The 18570-nt window shown below is 36.8% G+C and overlaps 1 protein-coding gene across 1 annotated transcript; it reads left to right on the top strand.

The window, feature by feature from the left end:
* The first annotated feature begins 13388 nt into the window (after window positions 1-13388).
* dhx40 (DEAH (Asp-Glu-Ala-His) box polypeptide 40) lies at window positions 13389-18133 on the top strand. The gene is made up of 17 exons (XM_030777181.1): window positions 13389-13536; window positions 13661-13806; window positions 13989-14108; window positions 14307-14537; window positions 14693-14759; window positions 14983-15114; window positions 15272-15371; window positions 15553-15639; window positions 15777-15959; window positions 16130-16210; window positions 16418-16575; window positions 16751-16865; window positions 16978-17086; window positions 17173-17267; window positions 17359-17428; window positions 17536-17764; window positions 17930-18133. Exons 2-17 carry the CDS (start codon window positions 13744-13746, stop codon window positions 18043-18045), a joined length of 1956 nt encoding a protein of 651 aa, XP_030633041.1. The 5' UTR covers window positions 13389-13536; window positions 13661-13743; the 3' UTR covers window positions 18046-18133.
* The last annotated feature ends 437 nt before the right edge of the window (window positions 18134-18570 follow it).

Raw genomic sequence — 18570 nt, 5'->3', positions numbered from 1 at the left:
CTGTGGGGTATGACGATTATATAGGCCTACTGTGTGATGACAGAAAAATGTCTTGTATCATATTATGCTCTATTGTTTATTTCGTTTTGTTGCAAATCCCACTCTTTATGGAAATATTTTTCGACATTTTATTCTCATAATTTTATGACTTTTTTTCGTAAAAGTACAACTTCATTCTCGTAATATCATATATTTTTTCTTGTAAAATTACGACTTTATGCGTGGGAATTTCCTCCATGTCCGTGTGGTTCTTTTTTCGAAATAGACAGTTTCTTGCACAATTTTTAAAAGTCCTGATACTTATGATAATGTAATGCTGATGTGGCAAAAGATTAAGTACTGAATATCGTTACTTGTGAAACCTATACTAAAGTACAACTTCACAAGATGCTCCACGTAACACACAGCCTAAAATTACGACTTTATTCTCATAATACTATGACCTTTTGTCGTAAAATTACGACTTTACTCACATAATATTACGACCTTATTTTCAAAATCTCAGAATTTTTTTTCCTCAGTGTGGCCCTAATACGCCATCATACTTTTATTTGTGGAGTATATCATTCAAAATATAATAAGAATTAGGCCTTTCCATGTAGTCATTTTATATAGACTATTTATTCATTGAATTTACAGAAAATGTGCTATCGTGATGTATCGTTATTGGGATATGAAATGACCTATGTCGGGAAATGAGATTTTGGGCATATCGCACAGCCCTGATTGCGAACAACTCTCTGAGTGTTCCGGTTAGGTACTCTGTTGCTGTTGCTGTTGTTGTGAGACAATCAGACAGACACCAAAAAACACAATAATACACTAGTAAGGGCCAATAGGGTGTGAGAGATGGTGCAGTCCCTGTCTTGAGGGTGTAGTTCTCCCCCATATATATCTTATACCCCAATTTCTCATGAAAGGTGTGGTTTTGCAACTAGACTGTGACACCAGTGTTCTTGGTCATCTGTCAAAAACAGGCTAAGTTTTTGGTTCAGAGTCCCTCTGGATATCCCCCCCACCCCACCCCCAGTCATGAAGTGCTTACTTATGATTACCAGAGCCTAATTCTTCTTCATCACTATGGCAACTCACTACAGAAATGAATACACATAACTGACAAAAGCATTCTCTAATTAATTATTTTGTGTATGTGTTCAGTGTCAATACAGGAATTACATGAGTGTATATCTTTTTCAGACTCCCGTATAGGTCTGTTTTGTTCATTAACATTTCATATGGAACACTTCAGTGAAGAAGATGTCATGTATTGCAGGGTTCGAGAAAGGCTAAGCAATGGCCCGGGGCCAGTAAAAAAGTAGGCCTATTTTGGCCAACTTGATTGGCCAGTCGCTGGCCCATTAGGGTCAGTGACAATGTTTCCCCTAATCACTGTCATGAGTCTGTGGTTTGTTGTGAAAACCGGGACAATTTGGTGGTGAATTGAAAACTAGGACATTTTAGTGTTTTACAGATATTTGTTGGGACTCGGGACACCCAGCTTGAAACTTGGACAATCCCGGACAACCTGGGGGTGTCTGGTCACCGTATCTTTAGCAGTTATTTTTGTTAGTAAATGTGAAACATTCGTGTCGCACCTGTCTGCATCTTCACAACATAAAAGTGAGTTTGGTGACATATGGCTCAGTTTTGCGCAAGGGACTGCTATGGTTTGTGAAATTTGTGGAAAACTACGATGATTAGTCAAATTTGCAGAAAAGTTGTGGTGACTGGACAAAATAGCAAGGGCGCACAGAATTAACAGGGACTGGTTGAATTTGCGTGAATTGCAGAGATCGCGACATTGTGAAATCCTGACATCGTGAAATCCGGACTGATTTACGCCTGTGTGTATATAAAGGAAATGTTACTGTTAATCTAAAAAAGCCCATCTGTTCATGGCCTGCTTTTCACAGATTGCTTGGTTCACGTAAAAATAATTCTATTGAAAAGCCCGAATCCTTAGCTTTTGCTATGATTACGTAGCTTAAGTTAATTTGGTGGTATCGCCGGAGGAACAAGGGCCCGCCATCGTTGCATGCGGTGAAAGATCCACAGTTCTCTGCAAATGTATTAATATGAATGAAATAAAAATTAATATTAAAATCTTTCAAATGTTCTAAGGATAAAATGAAGGGGATCACTCAAATAACTGAATATTTCTCATTAACATGTCAAGCAAAGCAATCAAGATATGATCTTATTTATTTTTTTTGTTTTTTTTTAAATATATAACTGCACATTGCACATGTCTGTGAAATATGTCATTTAAGAGGTTGTGCTTATTATGAATTTTAAGTTCCTTTACTCTGTGTGTAAATAAAATATTTAATATGTCTGAATTCATTTAATTTATGCTGTTTACAGCCAATGAATGCTACAGCTAGACCTTTTTTCTGCACATTACAGCAGTTCTATTGCAAAAACGTGTTTTACAGCACGGTTAATTTAATGCCATGTGTCTCGTGTGGTTTAACTCTAGACCAGACCTCCACTGATAGTGTTAGAGAAACAGGAAGTCCGTGTGGTGAACAAAACAGAAAAGCCACAGTCTCTGAGAGAAGTAACATAGTCTAGGACCAAAACTAAGTCCAACTTGTCTCTCTTTCCAAAAATTTGGGGTGAATGCTATAAAAGCATAACATCTATTTAAAAACATTGTTGCTGTTTATTTTATTCATTTACAGACTCAGTTGATCCAGCAGTTCAAATAAACTTAAATAAGATTATTATTCAGCTTGAGCCATCTTTAAATCATCAGAATTACCAAGAACCATTCAAGATTTTAAGGACAGTTGCTCTGTATGTAGTATTGAATCAAATGAGCTTAACCTGTTCAGGTACACACCCACATGGTTGTCACCTCAAGCTAACCCTTAGGGTGATGAGAGGGGTGTGTAAGCACAGGAAATGATCAAGGACACCAACTCATTTCAGAAAAAGAGCAAGAGCTTTATAGACATTTACACTTGTCTGGTTCACGTGTGACAGCCCTTCTTATACTTGAGCAAGGTGCTCATGGCTCAGAAAGAACTTTTAATATTATTGATTTCTATTTTTCAATACTTCACATCTGTAAAAGGTAAGTATGTGTGTGAATGTATATGTGTGTGTGTGTATATATATATATATATATATATATATATATATATATATATATATGTGTGTGTGTGTGTGTGTGAGTTTGTGTATATATATATATAAAAACCCATAATTTTACCAGCTGATGTGCCAAAAGATTAAGTATTTCATTATTTGTGAAACCTATACTAAAGTATAACTTCATAAGATGCAGCACATTCCTCATTTTAATGTAGGTGGCAGATTGCAGACTGCTCTTTCCCCTCTAAAATAACACGTAGCCTAAAATTACAACTTTATTCTTGTAATATTATGATTTTTTTCTCATAATATTATGACCTTTTCTTGTAAAATTATGACTTTATTCTCATGATATTATGACCATATTCTCAAAATCCCAAGAATTTTTTTCCCTAAGTATAGCCCTAATACTCCATCAAAATATATGTGTGTGTGTGTGTGTGTTGTTTTTTTCCTTTGTTTTATGATTCAAGGATGGTTTCGTACAAGCCATGGGACTTAATGGACTTATTCACAAAAGAAATGCCCTCTTGCATACAAAATTCACTTAGATGATATCAGCATGATTCAGTTCATGGACAATCATACACATGTTTACACAGAAACAGATTTTATCATCACTTTTCTCATTGTGATTGACTTACGCAAGATGAAGTTATGCTCATATTATAATATAGTGATTGTTTCAACTGACATTATATTTCTTGTTTATTCATGATTACACCAGTCAAAAAGAATTGGAGCCAAAAATGGTATAGTTACCATGGCTCTCCAAGCACCTTCTTCAAATATTAAGGACCATATCACAAAAAATATTGTTTGATTGCTTTTCTGACCGACATAAACACTTACAATCAAGAATCAAACTAAGCTGTTCAGTCCATAGTTTCAGTAAAAAATTATTATATGTAAATCAGCAACTGCCACTAATTGTTGTCTTACGGTTCTTTTTTTTCTTTTGGCTCAGGTCAGGAGCAATGCAATGAATCTTGTAACGAAACTACAGTCAGGGCACAGATAAACTCTGAGGTGGTTCTTCCTTGCAGCTTTGACCTCAGCAACATAAACGTTAAGGTGAAAAAGACGATATCGTGGACTCATAATTCTTCTCTCATCAACATGACAAACCAAGGACAGGTCACCTTCATAGATCACAGAAAAGGCAGAATAAAGGTTTTCCCCAATTGGTCCAAAAGAGGAAATTTCACCATTCTCATTGATGGGATACAGACTTCTGACTTGGGGATCTACTGCTGTAAGCTGTACACGCAGTGCCAGAAAGTGGATTTACAGCAATCAGTTCAAATTCCAAAATCTGTTACCGAACACGCAGAAGGTAAAGCCACTGCTCACACATGAATGATTACAACAAGTAATACAAAGAACAGGATCACCTATTACAGAGACTTAATACAGAATTTAAACACCATATTATCACAAATGGAATTATGCCTTATGAAATAAAGAGCCACTGCTTTAAAATGACAGGTATTAGACCAATGACTTTCAAGTAAGTAGAGACCATGTGTAACTTATTGTATGTAACTTATCACATTTAGCAGCTGTCCTTAAAGCATCTTACAGCTCCTTAAGCATCAGTATAGTAAGCATTACTATAACAATTATAATAATACTATCATTTTTATGTAGAAAATGGCCATTTGCAATTTCTTGAGAAGAACTGGCATTTTATTGTTGCTGGGCTTGCCATCCTCGTTCTTCTCGTCATTGCCTGTGGTTTCTTCTTGGAATTCAGAAGTAAGAACTTTTTTTTTCCAAGCGCTGTCTCCTCACTTTTTCCTCAATAATGAAATTTTAGTGTGCAAGTTCGGTCAACTTTTGATACAGAGAGTTTGTGTCTGTTGAGTCTTTGGAAGCCACTTCTTCAGGTTCCACAAAACACTTTCTTAAAATCTTTTTGTTTGTCAACAAACAACAAAGCATAAGCTGTAACCATGATAGAATCAATCATACTGGAGGCAAGTTTTGTGAAATTTTTGTAGTGAAAAAAAGTTTTTGCAAAGCATGCAACAATTGACAATATTTATAAAAATAAAGAATCAGTCATACAATACATGTCTTGTCCTATAACAGGATTTTGTGGAAAAGGTTCATTTGATATTAACTCTGTGAATTCAGAGGGAAACTAGCATAAGTTCTTCATATAATTTCACATCATAATTTCTTGCTCTATGTCTTCATATGTGTAGAATGTGCAGAAAAAAAATGATAAAAACATGTTCATAGATAAGCCTCCCATGCAGACTAAGAAGAACAATCTTGTGAATCGTGTAAGAGACCCCAACGCAGAGGGAGGTGGAAGAAAATTTTGTTCTGTGGGTAATTAAAACAATATAGAGAAGTTAGCCCTTATCATCTAGAAATTAGTTACAAAAGGGTCTTGTAATTTAAAAAATGTCCAAATATATTACTTTTTAAAATTCTGAATGATGAACATCATGCTCATAATAAATTATTAATCAGAAAGGTTATTTAGGACATTGTTGCACGGTTCTTATGACACGGTTTGCAGTTTTGCAAAGAAAGAAAAGGCCATTATTATCTTTATATTACATATATTTGCATATATACATTTCTAACAGAAACACATTACAGAATGCTCTGTAATCTACAATACAGGATAATGATATATACTAATTATCTAGCAGAGAAAAAAATGTCACTTATATTCTAAACAATCATTAATATTTTCTATTGCAGGAGATAATGTTACTACAACAATCTATGGTATGTTTAAGATTTTCTTTCTTTCTAACAGTGCTTGGCCTCCTGGCAAAATCTGACATTACAAGTATGGATTATCTTTTGTGAAATAAGCATACTGACAAATAATTTAAATTTCACATTTCTTTATATTTGTTTTAATCATTAATCATTATCATCATTTAATTATCAGTAATGAAGTTGCAGCGTAGCATAATGATTATGTACAGTAATATCTTAAATTAATATGTCAACCACATGTACCTGTTTCACCAGAAAACAATGTAGATGAACTAAATCCAACTGAAAATGTTCAACGATATACATTTGGTATAATATGATTCCTGATATTTAAACTGTCCAATGAACTGAAACCACACCATAACATACACTGTAGTCATTAATGAGAGACATAGATACAGTACATATGTGAATAGGGACAAGTATATACCCTTCTGTTAGGGAGATCTTGCCCCTGTTCTTTTCAAACAGTCCTAATTTAGTTATTGAAGCCCTGATCCAAATCTGATACAGAAAGAGTAAGATTAATATGTGATGCAAACATATATGCTCTACAGAGGACAGCTGCATGTGTCTGTGTATGTAAATCATGCAACATTTTCCCATAAATCACTCTGTTCCTTGCATTTGTTCCCTTTCCAAGAAGCGGCTAGATCGGCCAGACCTCAGCAGTCAAGTTCATGAACATCATATTATGGTAGAGTAATACTTAATTTATTAAATAATTTGTACTTAACTCTGAGTTTGATAGAAATCAAAATAACTCCTTTTGAATGTTCCAGCCACCCGGGCAGAAATCGATAAAGCAGCCCGTACTGTCAAGAAGGGAAAAGACAAAAGTGAGTGTCTATTCAGTTTATAAAATGAAATATAAAACCCAGCCAAAGCAACACACTCAGGGAAACTCAGAAAGTAGCAGCTAAAATAGCTGGTCACTTTGACACAGATCAATACTGCTTTGATACTTGGGAAGAAAGTTGTGACTGGACAGTTAGAGAGATGGTTGTTGTGATCTTTCTTTCTTTCTTTCTTTCTTTCTTTCTTTCTTTCTTTCTTTCTTTCTTTCTCTCTTTCTTTCTCTCTTTCTGTTTTAGATGATATCTACATAGATTATGAAGATTATATACTGATTACATATAGATTACATACTACATCTTATAAAGTGGTATATTTGAAGCTTGCAACATAACAACTTTCCTTGCTTATTTCTCTCCTCCAGAGTTGGAATTCCGAAATCCCATATATGACGTCACATTAGGGGGACCAAAGTATAGATTATTAAAATACGCCCGATGTGGAAGACATGATACGTTTGTGTTATCAGACAATGTGCTGTTTTTTTCACTCCTGCTTATTTGGAATGTCCTCTTGATTACACAGTAGACTGAAGACGATTCTGTATACATAATATCACAGTAAACATTTTAATAAATAAGTCCATTTTTAAAAAATTAATCATTAGCTTTAAGTAACATATGTTTACACATATATAACATTTACAAATTTCTACAAAAACACCTTTCAGAAAGTTGTGTAATTTACGGTAGTATTTTCCAGAAACTTTTAGCCAACCATAAAACTAATGAAAACACTGTGTTTAGGGGAAAGTTACACCAATGATGGTTTGCATCATTTATCATCTATTTTTTAAAATAAAGGTTTAATGGCATTATCAGTATGAGGGTGTTCTTTAAAAAGTGCAGGAGTCCTATTGGCACTCGTTTAAAGTGTCATGGGAGTCATCGCCAATGAGCGAGACCAAGGGCTCTAACGATCAATGAACAATCTAAATGCATGGTCTAATTTGCATGGCACGTGTGCTTTTCGGGTGGTGTTACTCCACTTTTTCTAATGTAACGGGGGATTAAATGGACGCAAAGTATGGTGCATGGTCTAAAGGGGTTATACTGTATTTGAGCACTTAATTGACTCATAGGTGTGTTTTTGGCTTAACACGCGATAAACTGTGGGAGAGAATTCTCAGCCTGGGCCAGATGTGACTGAGTCCCAACACCACACCTGTCCTGAGAGAAAACAGCAGAAGTACAGTGTTGAGTCAGATGCAGTATAAGTTTATTGTGCAGTTCAAAGAGCATACAACAAACTGAGTCAGGTCCTGGGGAGTGACTGACGCATTCTCACAAAGCACTGATTCTTATACATACTCTTATCAATTCCCCAAAAAAGGATGTGCATTGCCTCATCTCTTTGCAGCTGGGTGCCTCTGCTGGCCCAGCCTTGCAGATTGCCCATCCACTATGCAATACAGCGTTATTTCATATTCTCCCTTTACAACAAGCATAAGTAGTCACCAATATTTATTGCCCCTCTCATTAGTGGAATAAGACGTACCTAGTAACCTTGAACGTTTCACCATCTGCATGCTTTGTTGATGACCACAACATACTGGCAGAGGCCCCTCCTTTATCTCACATGCAGCCCCTAAAGAGCTTCACAGACCTCTCCTTTTTGAAGACAAAAAACTTGATGTCTTGTAATACAAAAGATTGTATAGTTACAATTTCTAGTACAAAAGATTACATGGATTCATTCACCTATAAAAATGATTACATAATTGTTACAGTGTTTATCATGATTGCTACAATGAGTATCTTGGGGGAACATATTATTTCTCCGACACCAATTAGAATGTCCTCTCTCATTCCCTTTAAAAGCCACTTCTGCTTGTACTTTGACGGATTGCTAATATAACGATGGAATTAGCATGAGCAAGAAACTAGAGGATCAAGGCGGAGGAGACAGACTTTCTTGTGCGGGAGGTCAAAGCGCAAGCAATCTAAACAGCAGACAGCTCCCCAAGACGAAGCAAGCTTATCCTCTTTTTCTCTGATTTAAAATTTCCAAAATAAATTACATATTCGGTTTTGGACCTCCAAGTGGTTGTTGCGTGGACGATCTAGGGTAGACTGAGTAGGCCACTGTGGGAACAGGGGGACAGTTGAAACACGTTAAATAACTTGCATGCCCGACAAGCCTGATCTATGATTTTTGCAAAGCACATGCTATTAGCGCCCTCTATGAGTGTGGGAAATTTGTGAAAGTTTTTTTTTCATAGGTAAGGTTTTCAGTTCACCATGTCCCTTTCACACGGAATAGTTTCTTTTCCTTATATGACTGATAAACTGAATTAAGATTATTGTAATCTTTAATCTGTGCTCTAAAAACTGACATAGTTCATAACTTTGTGTTATTCAAGGTCATTGTAGAATCTAGAGAAATGTGCAAGGTGGTCAGCGGGGTACAGTTGAAACAACATATCAGCTGTATCTGAGGTAGAATAGTATTGCGTCACATGTTGTTTAGCTGCGCGGTTTAAGATTACAAATTAAGAGTCATATCTAGACAACGTTGAAAGACAAATTAAAACAAAAGTTCATGTTTGTGATACTTGAACCATCTACAAATAATTGACATAAGTTCTAACATGAAAGATATAAGAATATTATGGCATGTTGTGAAAAATATGCAAGGTGGTAAATGAGTACATCTAGGTGGTTATGTTCATAAGGTATGCAGTTACAGAGTTCATCTAAAGAGAATAAAAATGTTAAAAATATAAATTATTACAAAATATATATATATATTGCTTGTACAGGCAGAGTAACAAGCAAAATGCAGCTGTAACATAGCCTGTAGGCTTTTTTGTTTTTGTTTGTGCTATGCCTGCTGCAGGATGCCCCGTTTCTGATTTAGGAGCACAAATAGGGGAGTGCCAGCTGATCTGTTAGAGAGGGCCTCAAAAGAAGATGAGTGAGGAAAGTCAGTTAGGAGCATGGCCCATGGCACATTTCCCTTACTACTCTGGCCCAATACATCAAAAAGAAAAGGGACCTTACCGAGCAGGGCTCAAGCATGCTGCCTTCAGTAGGGTACAAGGGCTGCAATGCAGTTTTTACTGCAGAGCAGGAGCTCAAGCTGCAGTCTTATATCAGAAAGGCAGCTGCTTTATATTTTGGGCTCCTCCAAAAGAGGTAGGAATGCAATGAAGACTAAAAGTTAAAGCACCAATAGGAAAAGTCAAGGATAATGCAAAAAGCAAAAAGTGTACCAACTTGGTCTACCCATATTAGCCCATTGCAGCTCTGAGGTGGCGAAAATAAAAACGTCTGAAGTGGCACTGAACGTATTTTTATGCACTGTTATTGCAACATTTTTAAGGAAAAATTTGCTCACCTCTCGGTAATCAAAATGTCAAAAGTGAGTCCACCAAGACCTAAAGTTCACTAAAGCTAAATTGTGGAGAAGGAAAACACACAATGTTGTTTGCTGTTTTATTTCTCCTACGTGCAGACATGCAGGTGGGAAATCTCTGGACAGTGCCAATACAAAAAAATAACAGAGACCATCCTTATCTTGTCCTTTCCATTTCACACCTGCCGTGTCCAGACTCCAGTAAGGGTTTAATTGTTAGACAAAGTCAAATTGAGTAGCCATATGTTTATTGCATCGTGTGGTAGGGCCATGTGTCTGGTCATTTAGGGTGATGTTCACAGTCTCATGCTGATCATAAAGGTTAATTAGGAAGAAGCAGAGACCTAAAAAAAGTCCCCCAAAAACTGCCTTTGGTGTGCACAGCCCAGCACCCTTACAATAAAGGTAATAACTCCAATACAGAGGTAAACCTTTTGTACAGTCTTTGTTGCAACAAAGAGGAGTCCAGAATGCTTGCCTAAAAGTAGGTGTGCCCCATCTATAAAGTTTCAGTTTCTGTTCACAATCTGTAGCACCTAGTCACAGGTTTATAGTAATATTAGTTACTTGAGGATGTGCAGTAAAACATCCATTGCATTTTAACAGCAATGCTTATTGATTATCTATTGTGACCTATACACCAAATTTAAAATGATATTTCTGATTACAGATTATTAATGGAATCATTACATTTTGAGGTAATATTATATCAGAAAGGATTAGGCATTTCAAAGAAGGATGATTATTTTGGGATGCTCCCTTCAGGTATGAGTGTTTTGTCCTCCCACTGTTACCTGTGTTTTTGATACACAATTGTACTTCATTCCTCAGGCTGACTGTTACCATGTTGGGTACAGTTGGAACAGTACCAAGAAACAGTTGAAACACCCATCCGTAAAACTGTAAAGCTGCCAAACCAATTCATAGCAAATGTAAAAAAATGACCATTTTACAAAAATATGTACTTTCAGTTCATCATTTTATTTATTGAGCAGCAGTTAAAAATAGTTAATCTGAACAGCATTGAACAGCATTTGCAAACAGCAGTTGACTGTTGACTGTTGTATGTATGCATTGTTTGGTCCATCTAGACTCACCATAGACGTAGGACCTCAGAAACATACAGTTCTCTGTACTCTGATAAAGGAGGGAATGCTGTGCACAGAAATGAGATTTGCCAAAGGTCCGTGTGATTCAGCATTGACTGTGGGCTGTATCCTATCAAATGCGATTTTCCTGTCATAAGCAATGCTTAAAAGGGCCTGTTTTCATTTTTCCAGACTCTCCTTTTAGTTCTTTTTACAAAAGCAATGAACATCCTGTACAATATGTGCTTGAGGAGCTAGTTTTTGTGGAGGTGTTTGTCCTTAAGCAAGAAGACAAAAAACTTCTTCTTCCATTGGACGATTGCTGGTCCTCACCAAGTAAAGAGCCATACGACATGCAAAGATGGATCCTGCCTGAGAGACGGATTAGAACAATGAACTTTAACGGTAATCAAAATTACGTTCGTTTCAGTGTAGCTGTAATCTCTCAGAGTTCCTCTACTTTCAGATTGTCCTCTTAATGGAGCTGACCATAGCACTGAAGTAATGGAGGTTTTGCCTGGTGAGGTTGTAAAATACCAGAAGCTTCACAAACGGCTTGAGTTTAAGATATTCTCCTTTGTTAAAGGATCTGAAAGCCATGACTCGTTCTCACTTTCATCCACATTAATTAAATGAGACGGCAGTTCCTCTCTAATTAATTATATTATAATCTCAGTGGTTGAGTAACATCAGTGAGAGACCCTCATTCCAACTTACTGTAGTCTTACCTACCTTTAGGTCCTCATTTTCCTTGGGCAACTTGTCTATTGTTATGAAAAAACAAAGTGAGGTTAAGTGAATACAGAATTTAATTTCCTCTGGCTTATAAGGTACTTTACACTCTGCTGTCATCCTACTTTGATGCAGAGATCTGTACTGGAGCAGACTGCCTGAGGACCTGCAGTGGAAGTGAGTGCTTCATGCACTATTTATGGATATTTTATGACTATCTGTCTCACAAGGGCTGTGGTTCTTTTCTGTTGTTAATAAAAACATATGAACTATTTGTTTTCATCTTGGATATATATTAATGTGGGGGTCTGCTGATCCTTGAGGTGTGAAAAGACATCATGGAGTTTCCTGCTACTTAAATCTGTTTCATGAAGACAAGACAGTGACAATTCACTTATGTGCAATGTACATATAGAATGTTTACTCAACTGTGCACTGTCTGTTTTTGACTTTTTCCTACTTATTTATTCACGTTCACAATTCACTCGTGCAATATCTCTGTATAAGGTCTACTCAACTGTGCACTGTCTGTTTTTTTTGTACTTATTTACTTATTTATTATCTATTATGTCCTGCTGTCTGTATACTTATATATTTTTATTTTTTTTATTTTTATTTCTTATTTATTTATTTACTTATGTTTGTTATTTTTTACTTTTTTATTCATCTCTGTTATATCTTGCTTTCTTATTAATGCTGCTACTTGTGCTATCCCCTTTGCTGCTGTTACAATGCAAATTTCCCCTCAGTGGGACTAATAAAGGATCATCTTATCATCTTATCTTATCTTATGAGCAAAATGGCTATAATTTAATAATAATAGTGATTATATTCAGTAGTACAATGATATAATCCACACTAATTATTCCAAAAACACACTATTTATTCATCTATTGAATTTATCATTTTTGTGTCAAAAAAATAAATGGTCAAATGACTTGTGTAAATTGATCATAAAATGACTAGTTGAAAAAATTCATACAGGCAGTGGAAGACCATTGAAAGAGGTGATTCTTCCAAATTTGATCATTCTTTGCAATCTATAGCACAAACATCAAAATTTAAGAATAAGTCTGTAAACCATAACAGATCATCGCTGTGCTATTATCGTATCTCATGAATCCTACCTTTCACACGAAGCCTGTCTGTCACGTTCTCCAATCCAGCAGGTGGTGATAATGCTCCAGCCCTCCAGCCCTGAAACGCGCCGGTCCAATAGGTGGCAGTAGTAAACTTCGGTTTTAGTTTTCGAGGAAAACATTCATGAGGCGGCAGTGGCCATAAACAGACTTAAACAAGTAAAGTATGTTAAAACAAAATTACGGTAGTACATTGTTGTTTTTGTTTTGTTTTTTTTTAATCATAGGTAGTATGTAATAAACTCTGTGCTGGAGTTTGCAATTTAGGCTTAAAATTTAAATCTATATTGCAATTTGGATGATGATTTGTAGTTATGATTTTTTGTAAGTTATGTCATCTGAAGTCATGTCAAAACGAGTGACGTCCGATGAGAGAGGAAATATTATATCCAAGCACTTGCCCATTTATCAACACAAACACAAACTTATTCAGGCAGTGAAAGATAATGTGTTCCTGGTTGTTACTGGTGAAACCGGCAGTGGCAAAACCACGCAACTGCCGCAGTATTTGTATCAGGCGGGTAAGTAGAAATATCAAGTGTATACAACAGTATCATGCTACATTCTATGAAGTTCCGTCGATAAATGCATTAAACTTCTCTGATGTTTTTTTCACGTAATGTAATGTTGTTGGTCTCTGTCCAGGTTCGTGGAAGGATGGGAAAATCGGGGTTACACAGCCGAGGAGAGTAGCAGCAATCACTGTAGCCCAGAGAGTGTCTCAGGAGATGGGCTGTAGGTTAGGTGAAGAGGTTGGCTATCAGGTGCGCTTTGATGACTGCACAACAAAGGTGAGGAATCAGAAAGAGTCTTAACTATGAGCAATATCTATGATGTACTTGATGTATCAACATAAGCTGCAACAAAGTGTATCTCATCAAATACAACTTCTGCAAAGGCTTTTCAAAAGTGATTTTTATGTTTCTTTGTACGTTGTTAATGAGGGTGGGGTTTTTTTTCCCTTTTAAATCAGGATACAGTGATAAAGTACATGACTGATGGCTGTATGTTGAGGGAAATTCTAGCAGACCCAAATTTAACACAGTACAGTGTTGTCATCTTGGATGAAGCTCACGAGCGGAGCTTAAACACGGTTAGTGGTGCTTGATAGTTAAGATGTCCTTTGTCTGTCTGTAAGGGAAAAAAAAGCTTTTCACTCATTTTATCTGATGTCAAAAGCTTCCTACTGAGCACGTCTAATGGTGGTTCCTGTTTACCAATATGTGATAAAACTGCCTTAAAGTTGCTGTCGAGTCAGTATCTATTCCATGACCTCATTTTTATCTCACAGGATGTCTTAATTGGACTATTGAAAAAGACCTTGTCTGGAGGTAACTCTCATCACCGTTCAGCCCCTCTGAAAGTGGTGATTATGTCAGCAACACTTGAAACAGAAAAACTCAGTGCTTTCTTTGGAAACTGTCCGGTGTTCACAATACCTGGGAGAACATTTCCAGTGACGGAGAGATTCTTTAATCTTATTGGACCAAATGACAAAGATAGTTCCGTTTATGTCAAAGAGGTAAGCTCTTAACATAATTTCAGGGAATACTGACCAGTTTTATTTCCAGGATTAAGCTAAGAAGCCTGAAATTACTTTTTTTGAATTGATGTGATTGCTTAATACAACACTTAAAGAAAACTGTGATTCAAGAGGCATTTCTTTGCACTGCACAGGTTGTGAAGGTGGCTTTAGATGTACATACTAATGAAGCATCAGGGGATATCCTTGTCTTCTTGACTGGTAAGCAAGGCATGAGTGTATTTTACAACATGTGTTACAATATTACTCAAGCATTTCATGTATATGTGTAACTGAGAGAGAACAAGTAGGAAGTGTAGTTTTTTCTCTTTTTCATTTTAAACACTTTCAACCATTTAAATCCAGAAGTTCTTTACTGAGGAAGAAAAATGCATAACTGAACGTTTTTAGATGACTGTACATTTTATCATTGTGCCCCATCTAGGACAATCTGAGATTGAGAAAGCCTGTGATATGCTGTTTGAGAAGGCTGAATCCATAGACTACAGATATGATGTCCATGACAGAACAGTGGAAGGGCTTCTGGTCCTGCCCCTATATGGATCCATGCCAACAGGTCAGACACCTTTATCATTACGCATTTTTATTAAATCATTCGTAAGTACTGAAACCACCTCTCTCAGTGAGAATAGTAAGACAAGAGGTCAGTGGGTGAGCAAAAAGAGAAACATTGTACCGGTCAAAACCGCTGCATATAATTTTTCGGTCCACAGATCAGCAAAGACAGATATTCCAGGCTCCTCCAGCAGGTATTAGGAAATGTGTTGTGGCCACCAACATTGCAGCAACATCTTTAACAATCAATGGAATCAGGTGAGTCGGAGTGGACATGTTTGTAAAATGTTTTTTATATATATATATATATATATATATATATATAATATACAAATATATTTTTGATGATGTTGATGAAATTCATTTGGCAAAAACCCAGTAAAATACACTTCTTTTTCCATATCTTTCAAACAACGTAGTTGACACTTTTTCTTTTCAGATATGTTGTTGACAGCGGATTTGTGAAACAATTAAACCACAATTCAAGAGTTGGCTTGGACATCTTAGAGGTTGTACCTATTTCAAAGTGAGTGATAATTAAAAAGTACTTTGTAACATAAAACATCAAAGAAAAGTGAATCCCACTAGTAATTATTCAGACAAAATTTGCTAGATGACTGCCTTTACTGCCACACCCATGAGAATGTGCTGGTGATGCTACAGGAGTGAGGCCCAGCAGAGAGCAGGCAGGGCTGGAAGAACCTGTGCTGGTAAATGCTTCAGGATCTACAGTAAGGAGTTCTGGGATACCTGCATGCCTGAGTACACCATTCCAGAGATCCAGCGGAGCAGCCTCACGTCCGTTATCCTTACGCTGAAATGCCTGGGAGTCCATGACGTGATCAGGTATCACAAGTATTTTTCAGCTGTGACATAATGTACAATTATGTCCTGTGTTACGTGACATACATGAATAGCTGAAACCTTAAAATAGGAAAAAATATTTATGGTGACCTTTTAAATATTTGTTCAGACTCCTATTTGACAGTGAATTGCACCAAATGTGTTCCATTTAGGTTTCCCTATCTGGACCCCCCAGAGGAGAGGTTTATCTTGAGCGCTTTAAAGCAGCTGTATCAATATGATGCTATTGACAGGTGAGTGATGCAATGATATTAGTGAGTCCTAATACATCATTTCTTGGTTGAATATATTTTGAATATATATAGATATGAATATATTTTGGATTGGGCCAGAGAAGAAATTGTGTGCAAAATTACCTGTACACTAAAATGAAAAGACTGGAAAATTTATAAACAGTTAAACTGACAAGTGTTCTCTCTAACCTGTGGATTTTGCTAAAGGAGGGGTCAGGTGACCAAGCTGGGAAGACTGATGGTAGAATTCCCCCTTCCACCTGGTCTGACCCGTGCCCTGCTGAAATCTGCTGCCCTGGGCTGTGAGGAGGTGATGCTCCCAGTAGCAGCCATGCTCTCTGTGGAGAACATCTTCATTCGGCCAGGTAAGCAGCTCAACTTGACTGTATATGAATACCAGAAATGAAACTTTTCATTATGTACACTGCAATATTCCGTTTCCATTTAGAGCTATTTCATCTCAAAAACAGCATGTTTATTTGGATTTTTACCTTTTGATTACACGTTAATTATGTCATTCCTGTATTATGATTTCTATAGGCCACCCAGAGAAACAAAAGGACGCAGAGTTGAGGCACAGAGAGATAGCCACTTCTGCAGGCAACTCTAATGATTTTCTCATGCTCTTCAAAGTCTTAGAAAAATGCAGAGCAAGGTAGGAATTATTGATGCCCTCTTGCTTAATGATGTCAAATAACCAGATTTCAAATGCAGATAAACACTGTTTGTGACACTGAAATGTGTTTTCAATTTGATTCTTTTGACAGTGACAATCCATCGGTGTGGTGCAAAGATAACTGGATCCATTGGAGGGCAGTAAAGTCAGCATTCAGCGTGGAAACACAGCTCAGAGAGATACTTCTCCGCCTTAAACAAGTGACTAACTGCTGCTCTCTGTAACACTCAATATTTATGAATTAACATCTTCTGAATTATATAGAAGTATCTGCTCTCTCCATCAGCAGAGGGATTTTCCCCTAGAGACGTTTGAAGGCAACAAGAGTGAGCTCCTCAGGCAATGTCTGTGCCAAGGGTATTTCACCAATGTTGCTCGAAGGTAAATATATTTTACTTTTTTTGTTTGTTTTTCTTTCCTCATTGTGGGTATAATCTTTAATCAAACAGGAAAAAAAATCTTTTTTTCTCAGATCTGTTGGGAAGGCATTCTGCACCATGGACGGACATGGGTCTACAGTTCACATTCATCCGTCATCATCTGTAAGGAATTAGACCTTATGCTTTACCTTTATTCCTGATGGTGGTAATTTGCAAGAGAACTGATACAGAGTGGCACTGACATGTAAAGATGTCTCTTTTTGTCATAGCTCTTTGGTCAGGAGATGCAGCTAGACTGGATCATCTTTCATGACGTACTGGTCACGTCCCGTGTGTACATCCGCACGGTGTGCCCCATACGTTACGAGTGGGTCAAAGACCTTTTGCCCAAACTGCATGAGGTGGATGCATATGAGCTCAGTAGTGTTGCCAGAGAGGAAGTGACGGATGAAGAGATGGAAAAATGGGAAAGGAAAGAAGCAGCTAAAAGACAAACAGGTGAGTTGTGAATGACAGCATGAGGAACTTTTACCTTTTTTTTTTTTTTTAATCTCCCCATGTCTCATATCTTTTAATTTATAGAATTTCACTTCTGTATTTTCTTAAATTTCTCCTGGTCACCATATGGGTCTCCTGGTCACCATATGGGTGTATTTCTAAAAGACTCCACCGAGGATGCCTTAAAGAAGCTTGAGAAAAGGAACAATGAAAGCTCCATTACAGATGCCCGCCTGCGATATTTGCAGCGAAAACAGAATCGACAAGGAAAACTTCCATGAGAAGAAAAACTGGCAAATGACAATTATATCATCTTGAACTCAGCACAATGGACAATTAAAGGGACCTTATGACTGTGGAGTTCTGCTGGTGTCATAATGTTAATTTCCTTAAATGCACCTGAGGATGATGGCACATTCCTTCTCACTTTGTCCTCTGGCTGTTTTTCCTCAAAATCTGTTACTTACTGTATTGAAGATGAACCCAATCTCAAACCTCTAATTAAATCATCATTTAGATTTAAACTCATGTATTATTGGTTTATCTTACATCAGCTCATTTTAATGTGACTGTCTGACCAGGGGCATAAATGTCAGCTGAGCCTCATTTAATCCCAGATGAAATGAAAAAAAATGTTTACATGTCATACAGTAGTAATGATCACCTTAGCACTTTCCAGACTAGACAGAACCATCTTGCCTTTTCTGCTTTGAAGTGAGTTTATAAGTAATATAGGGAATGTTCATTTAACTGCCAAAAGAAATGAGACATGTAGACAACTATAGATACAAAATTTGGTTGTCATT

Source organism: Chanos chanos, chromosome 6 (assembly GCF_902362185.1).
Source record: "Chanos chanos chromosome 6, fChaCha1.1, whole genome shotgun sequence".
Classification (NCBI taxonomy): domain Eukaryota; kingdom Metazoa; phylum Chordata; class Actinopteri; order Gonorynchiformes; family Chanidae; genus Chanos; species Chanos chanos.
This window is presented reverse-complemented; position numbering and strand designations above follow the sequence as displayed.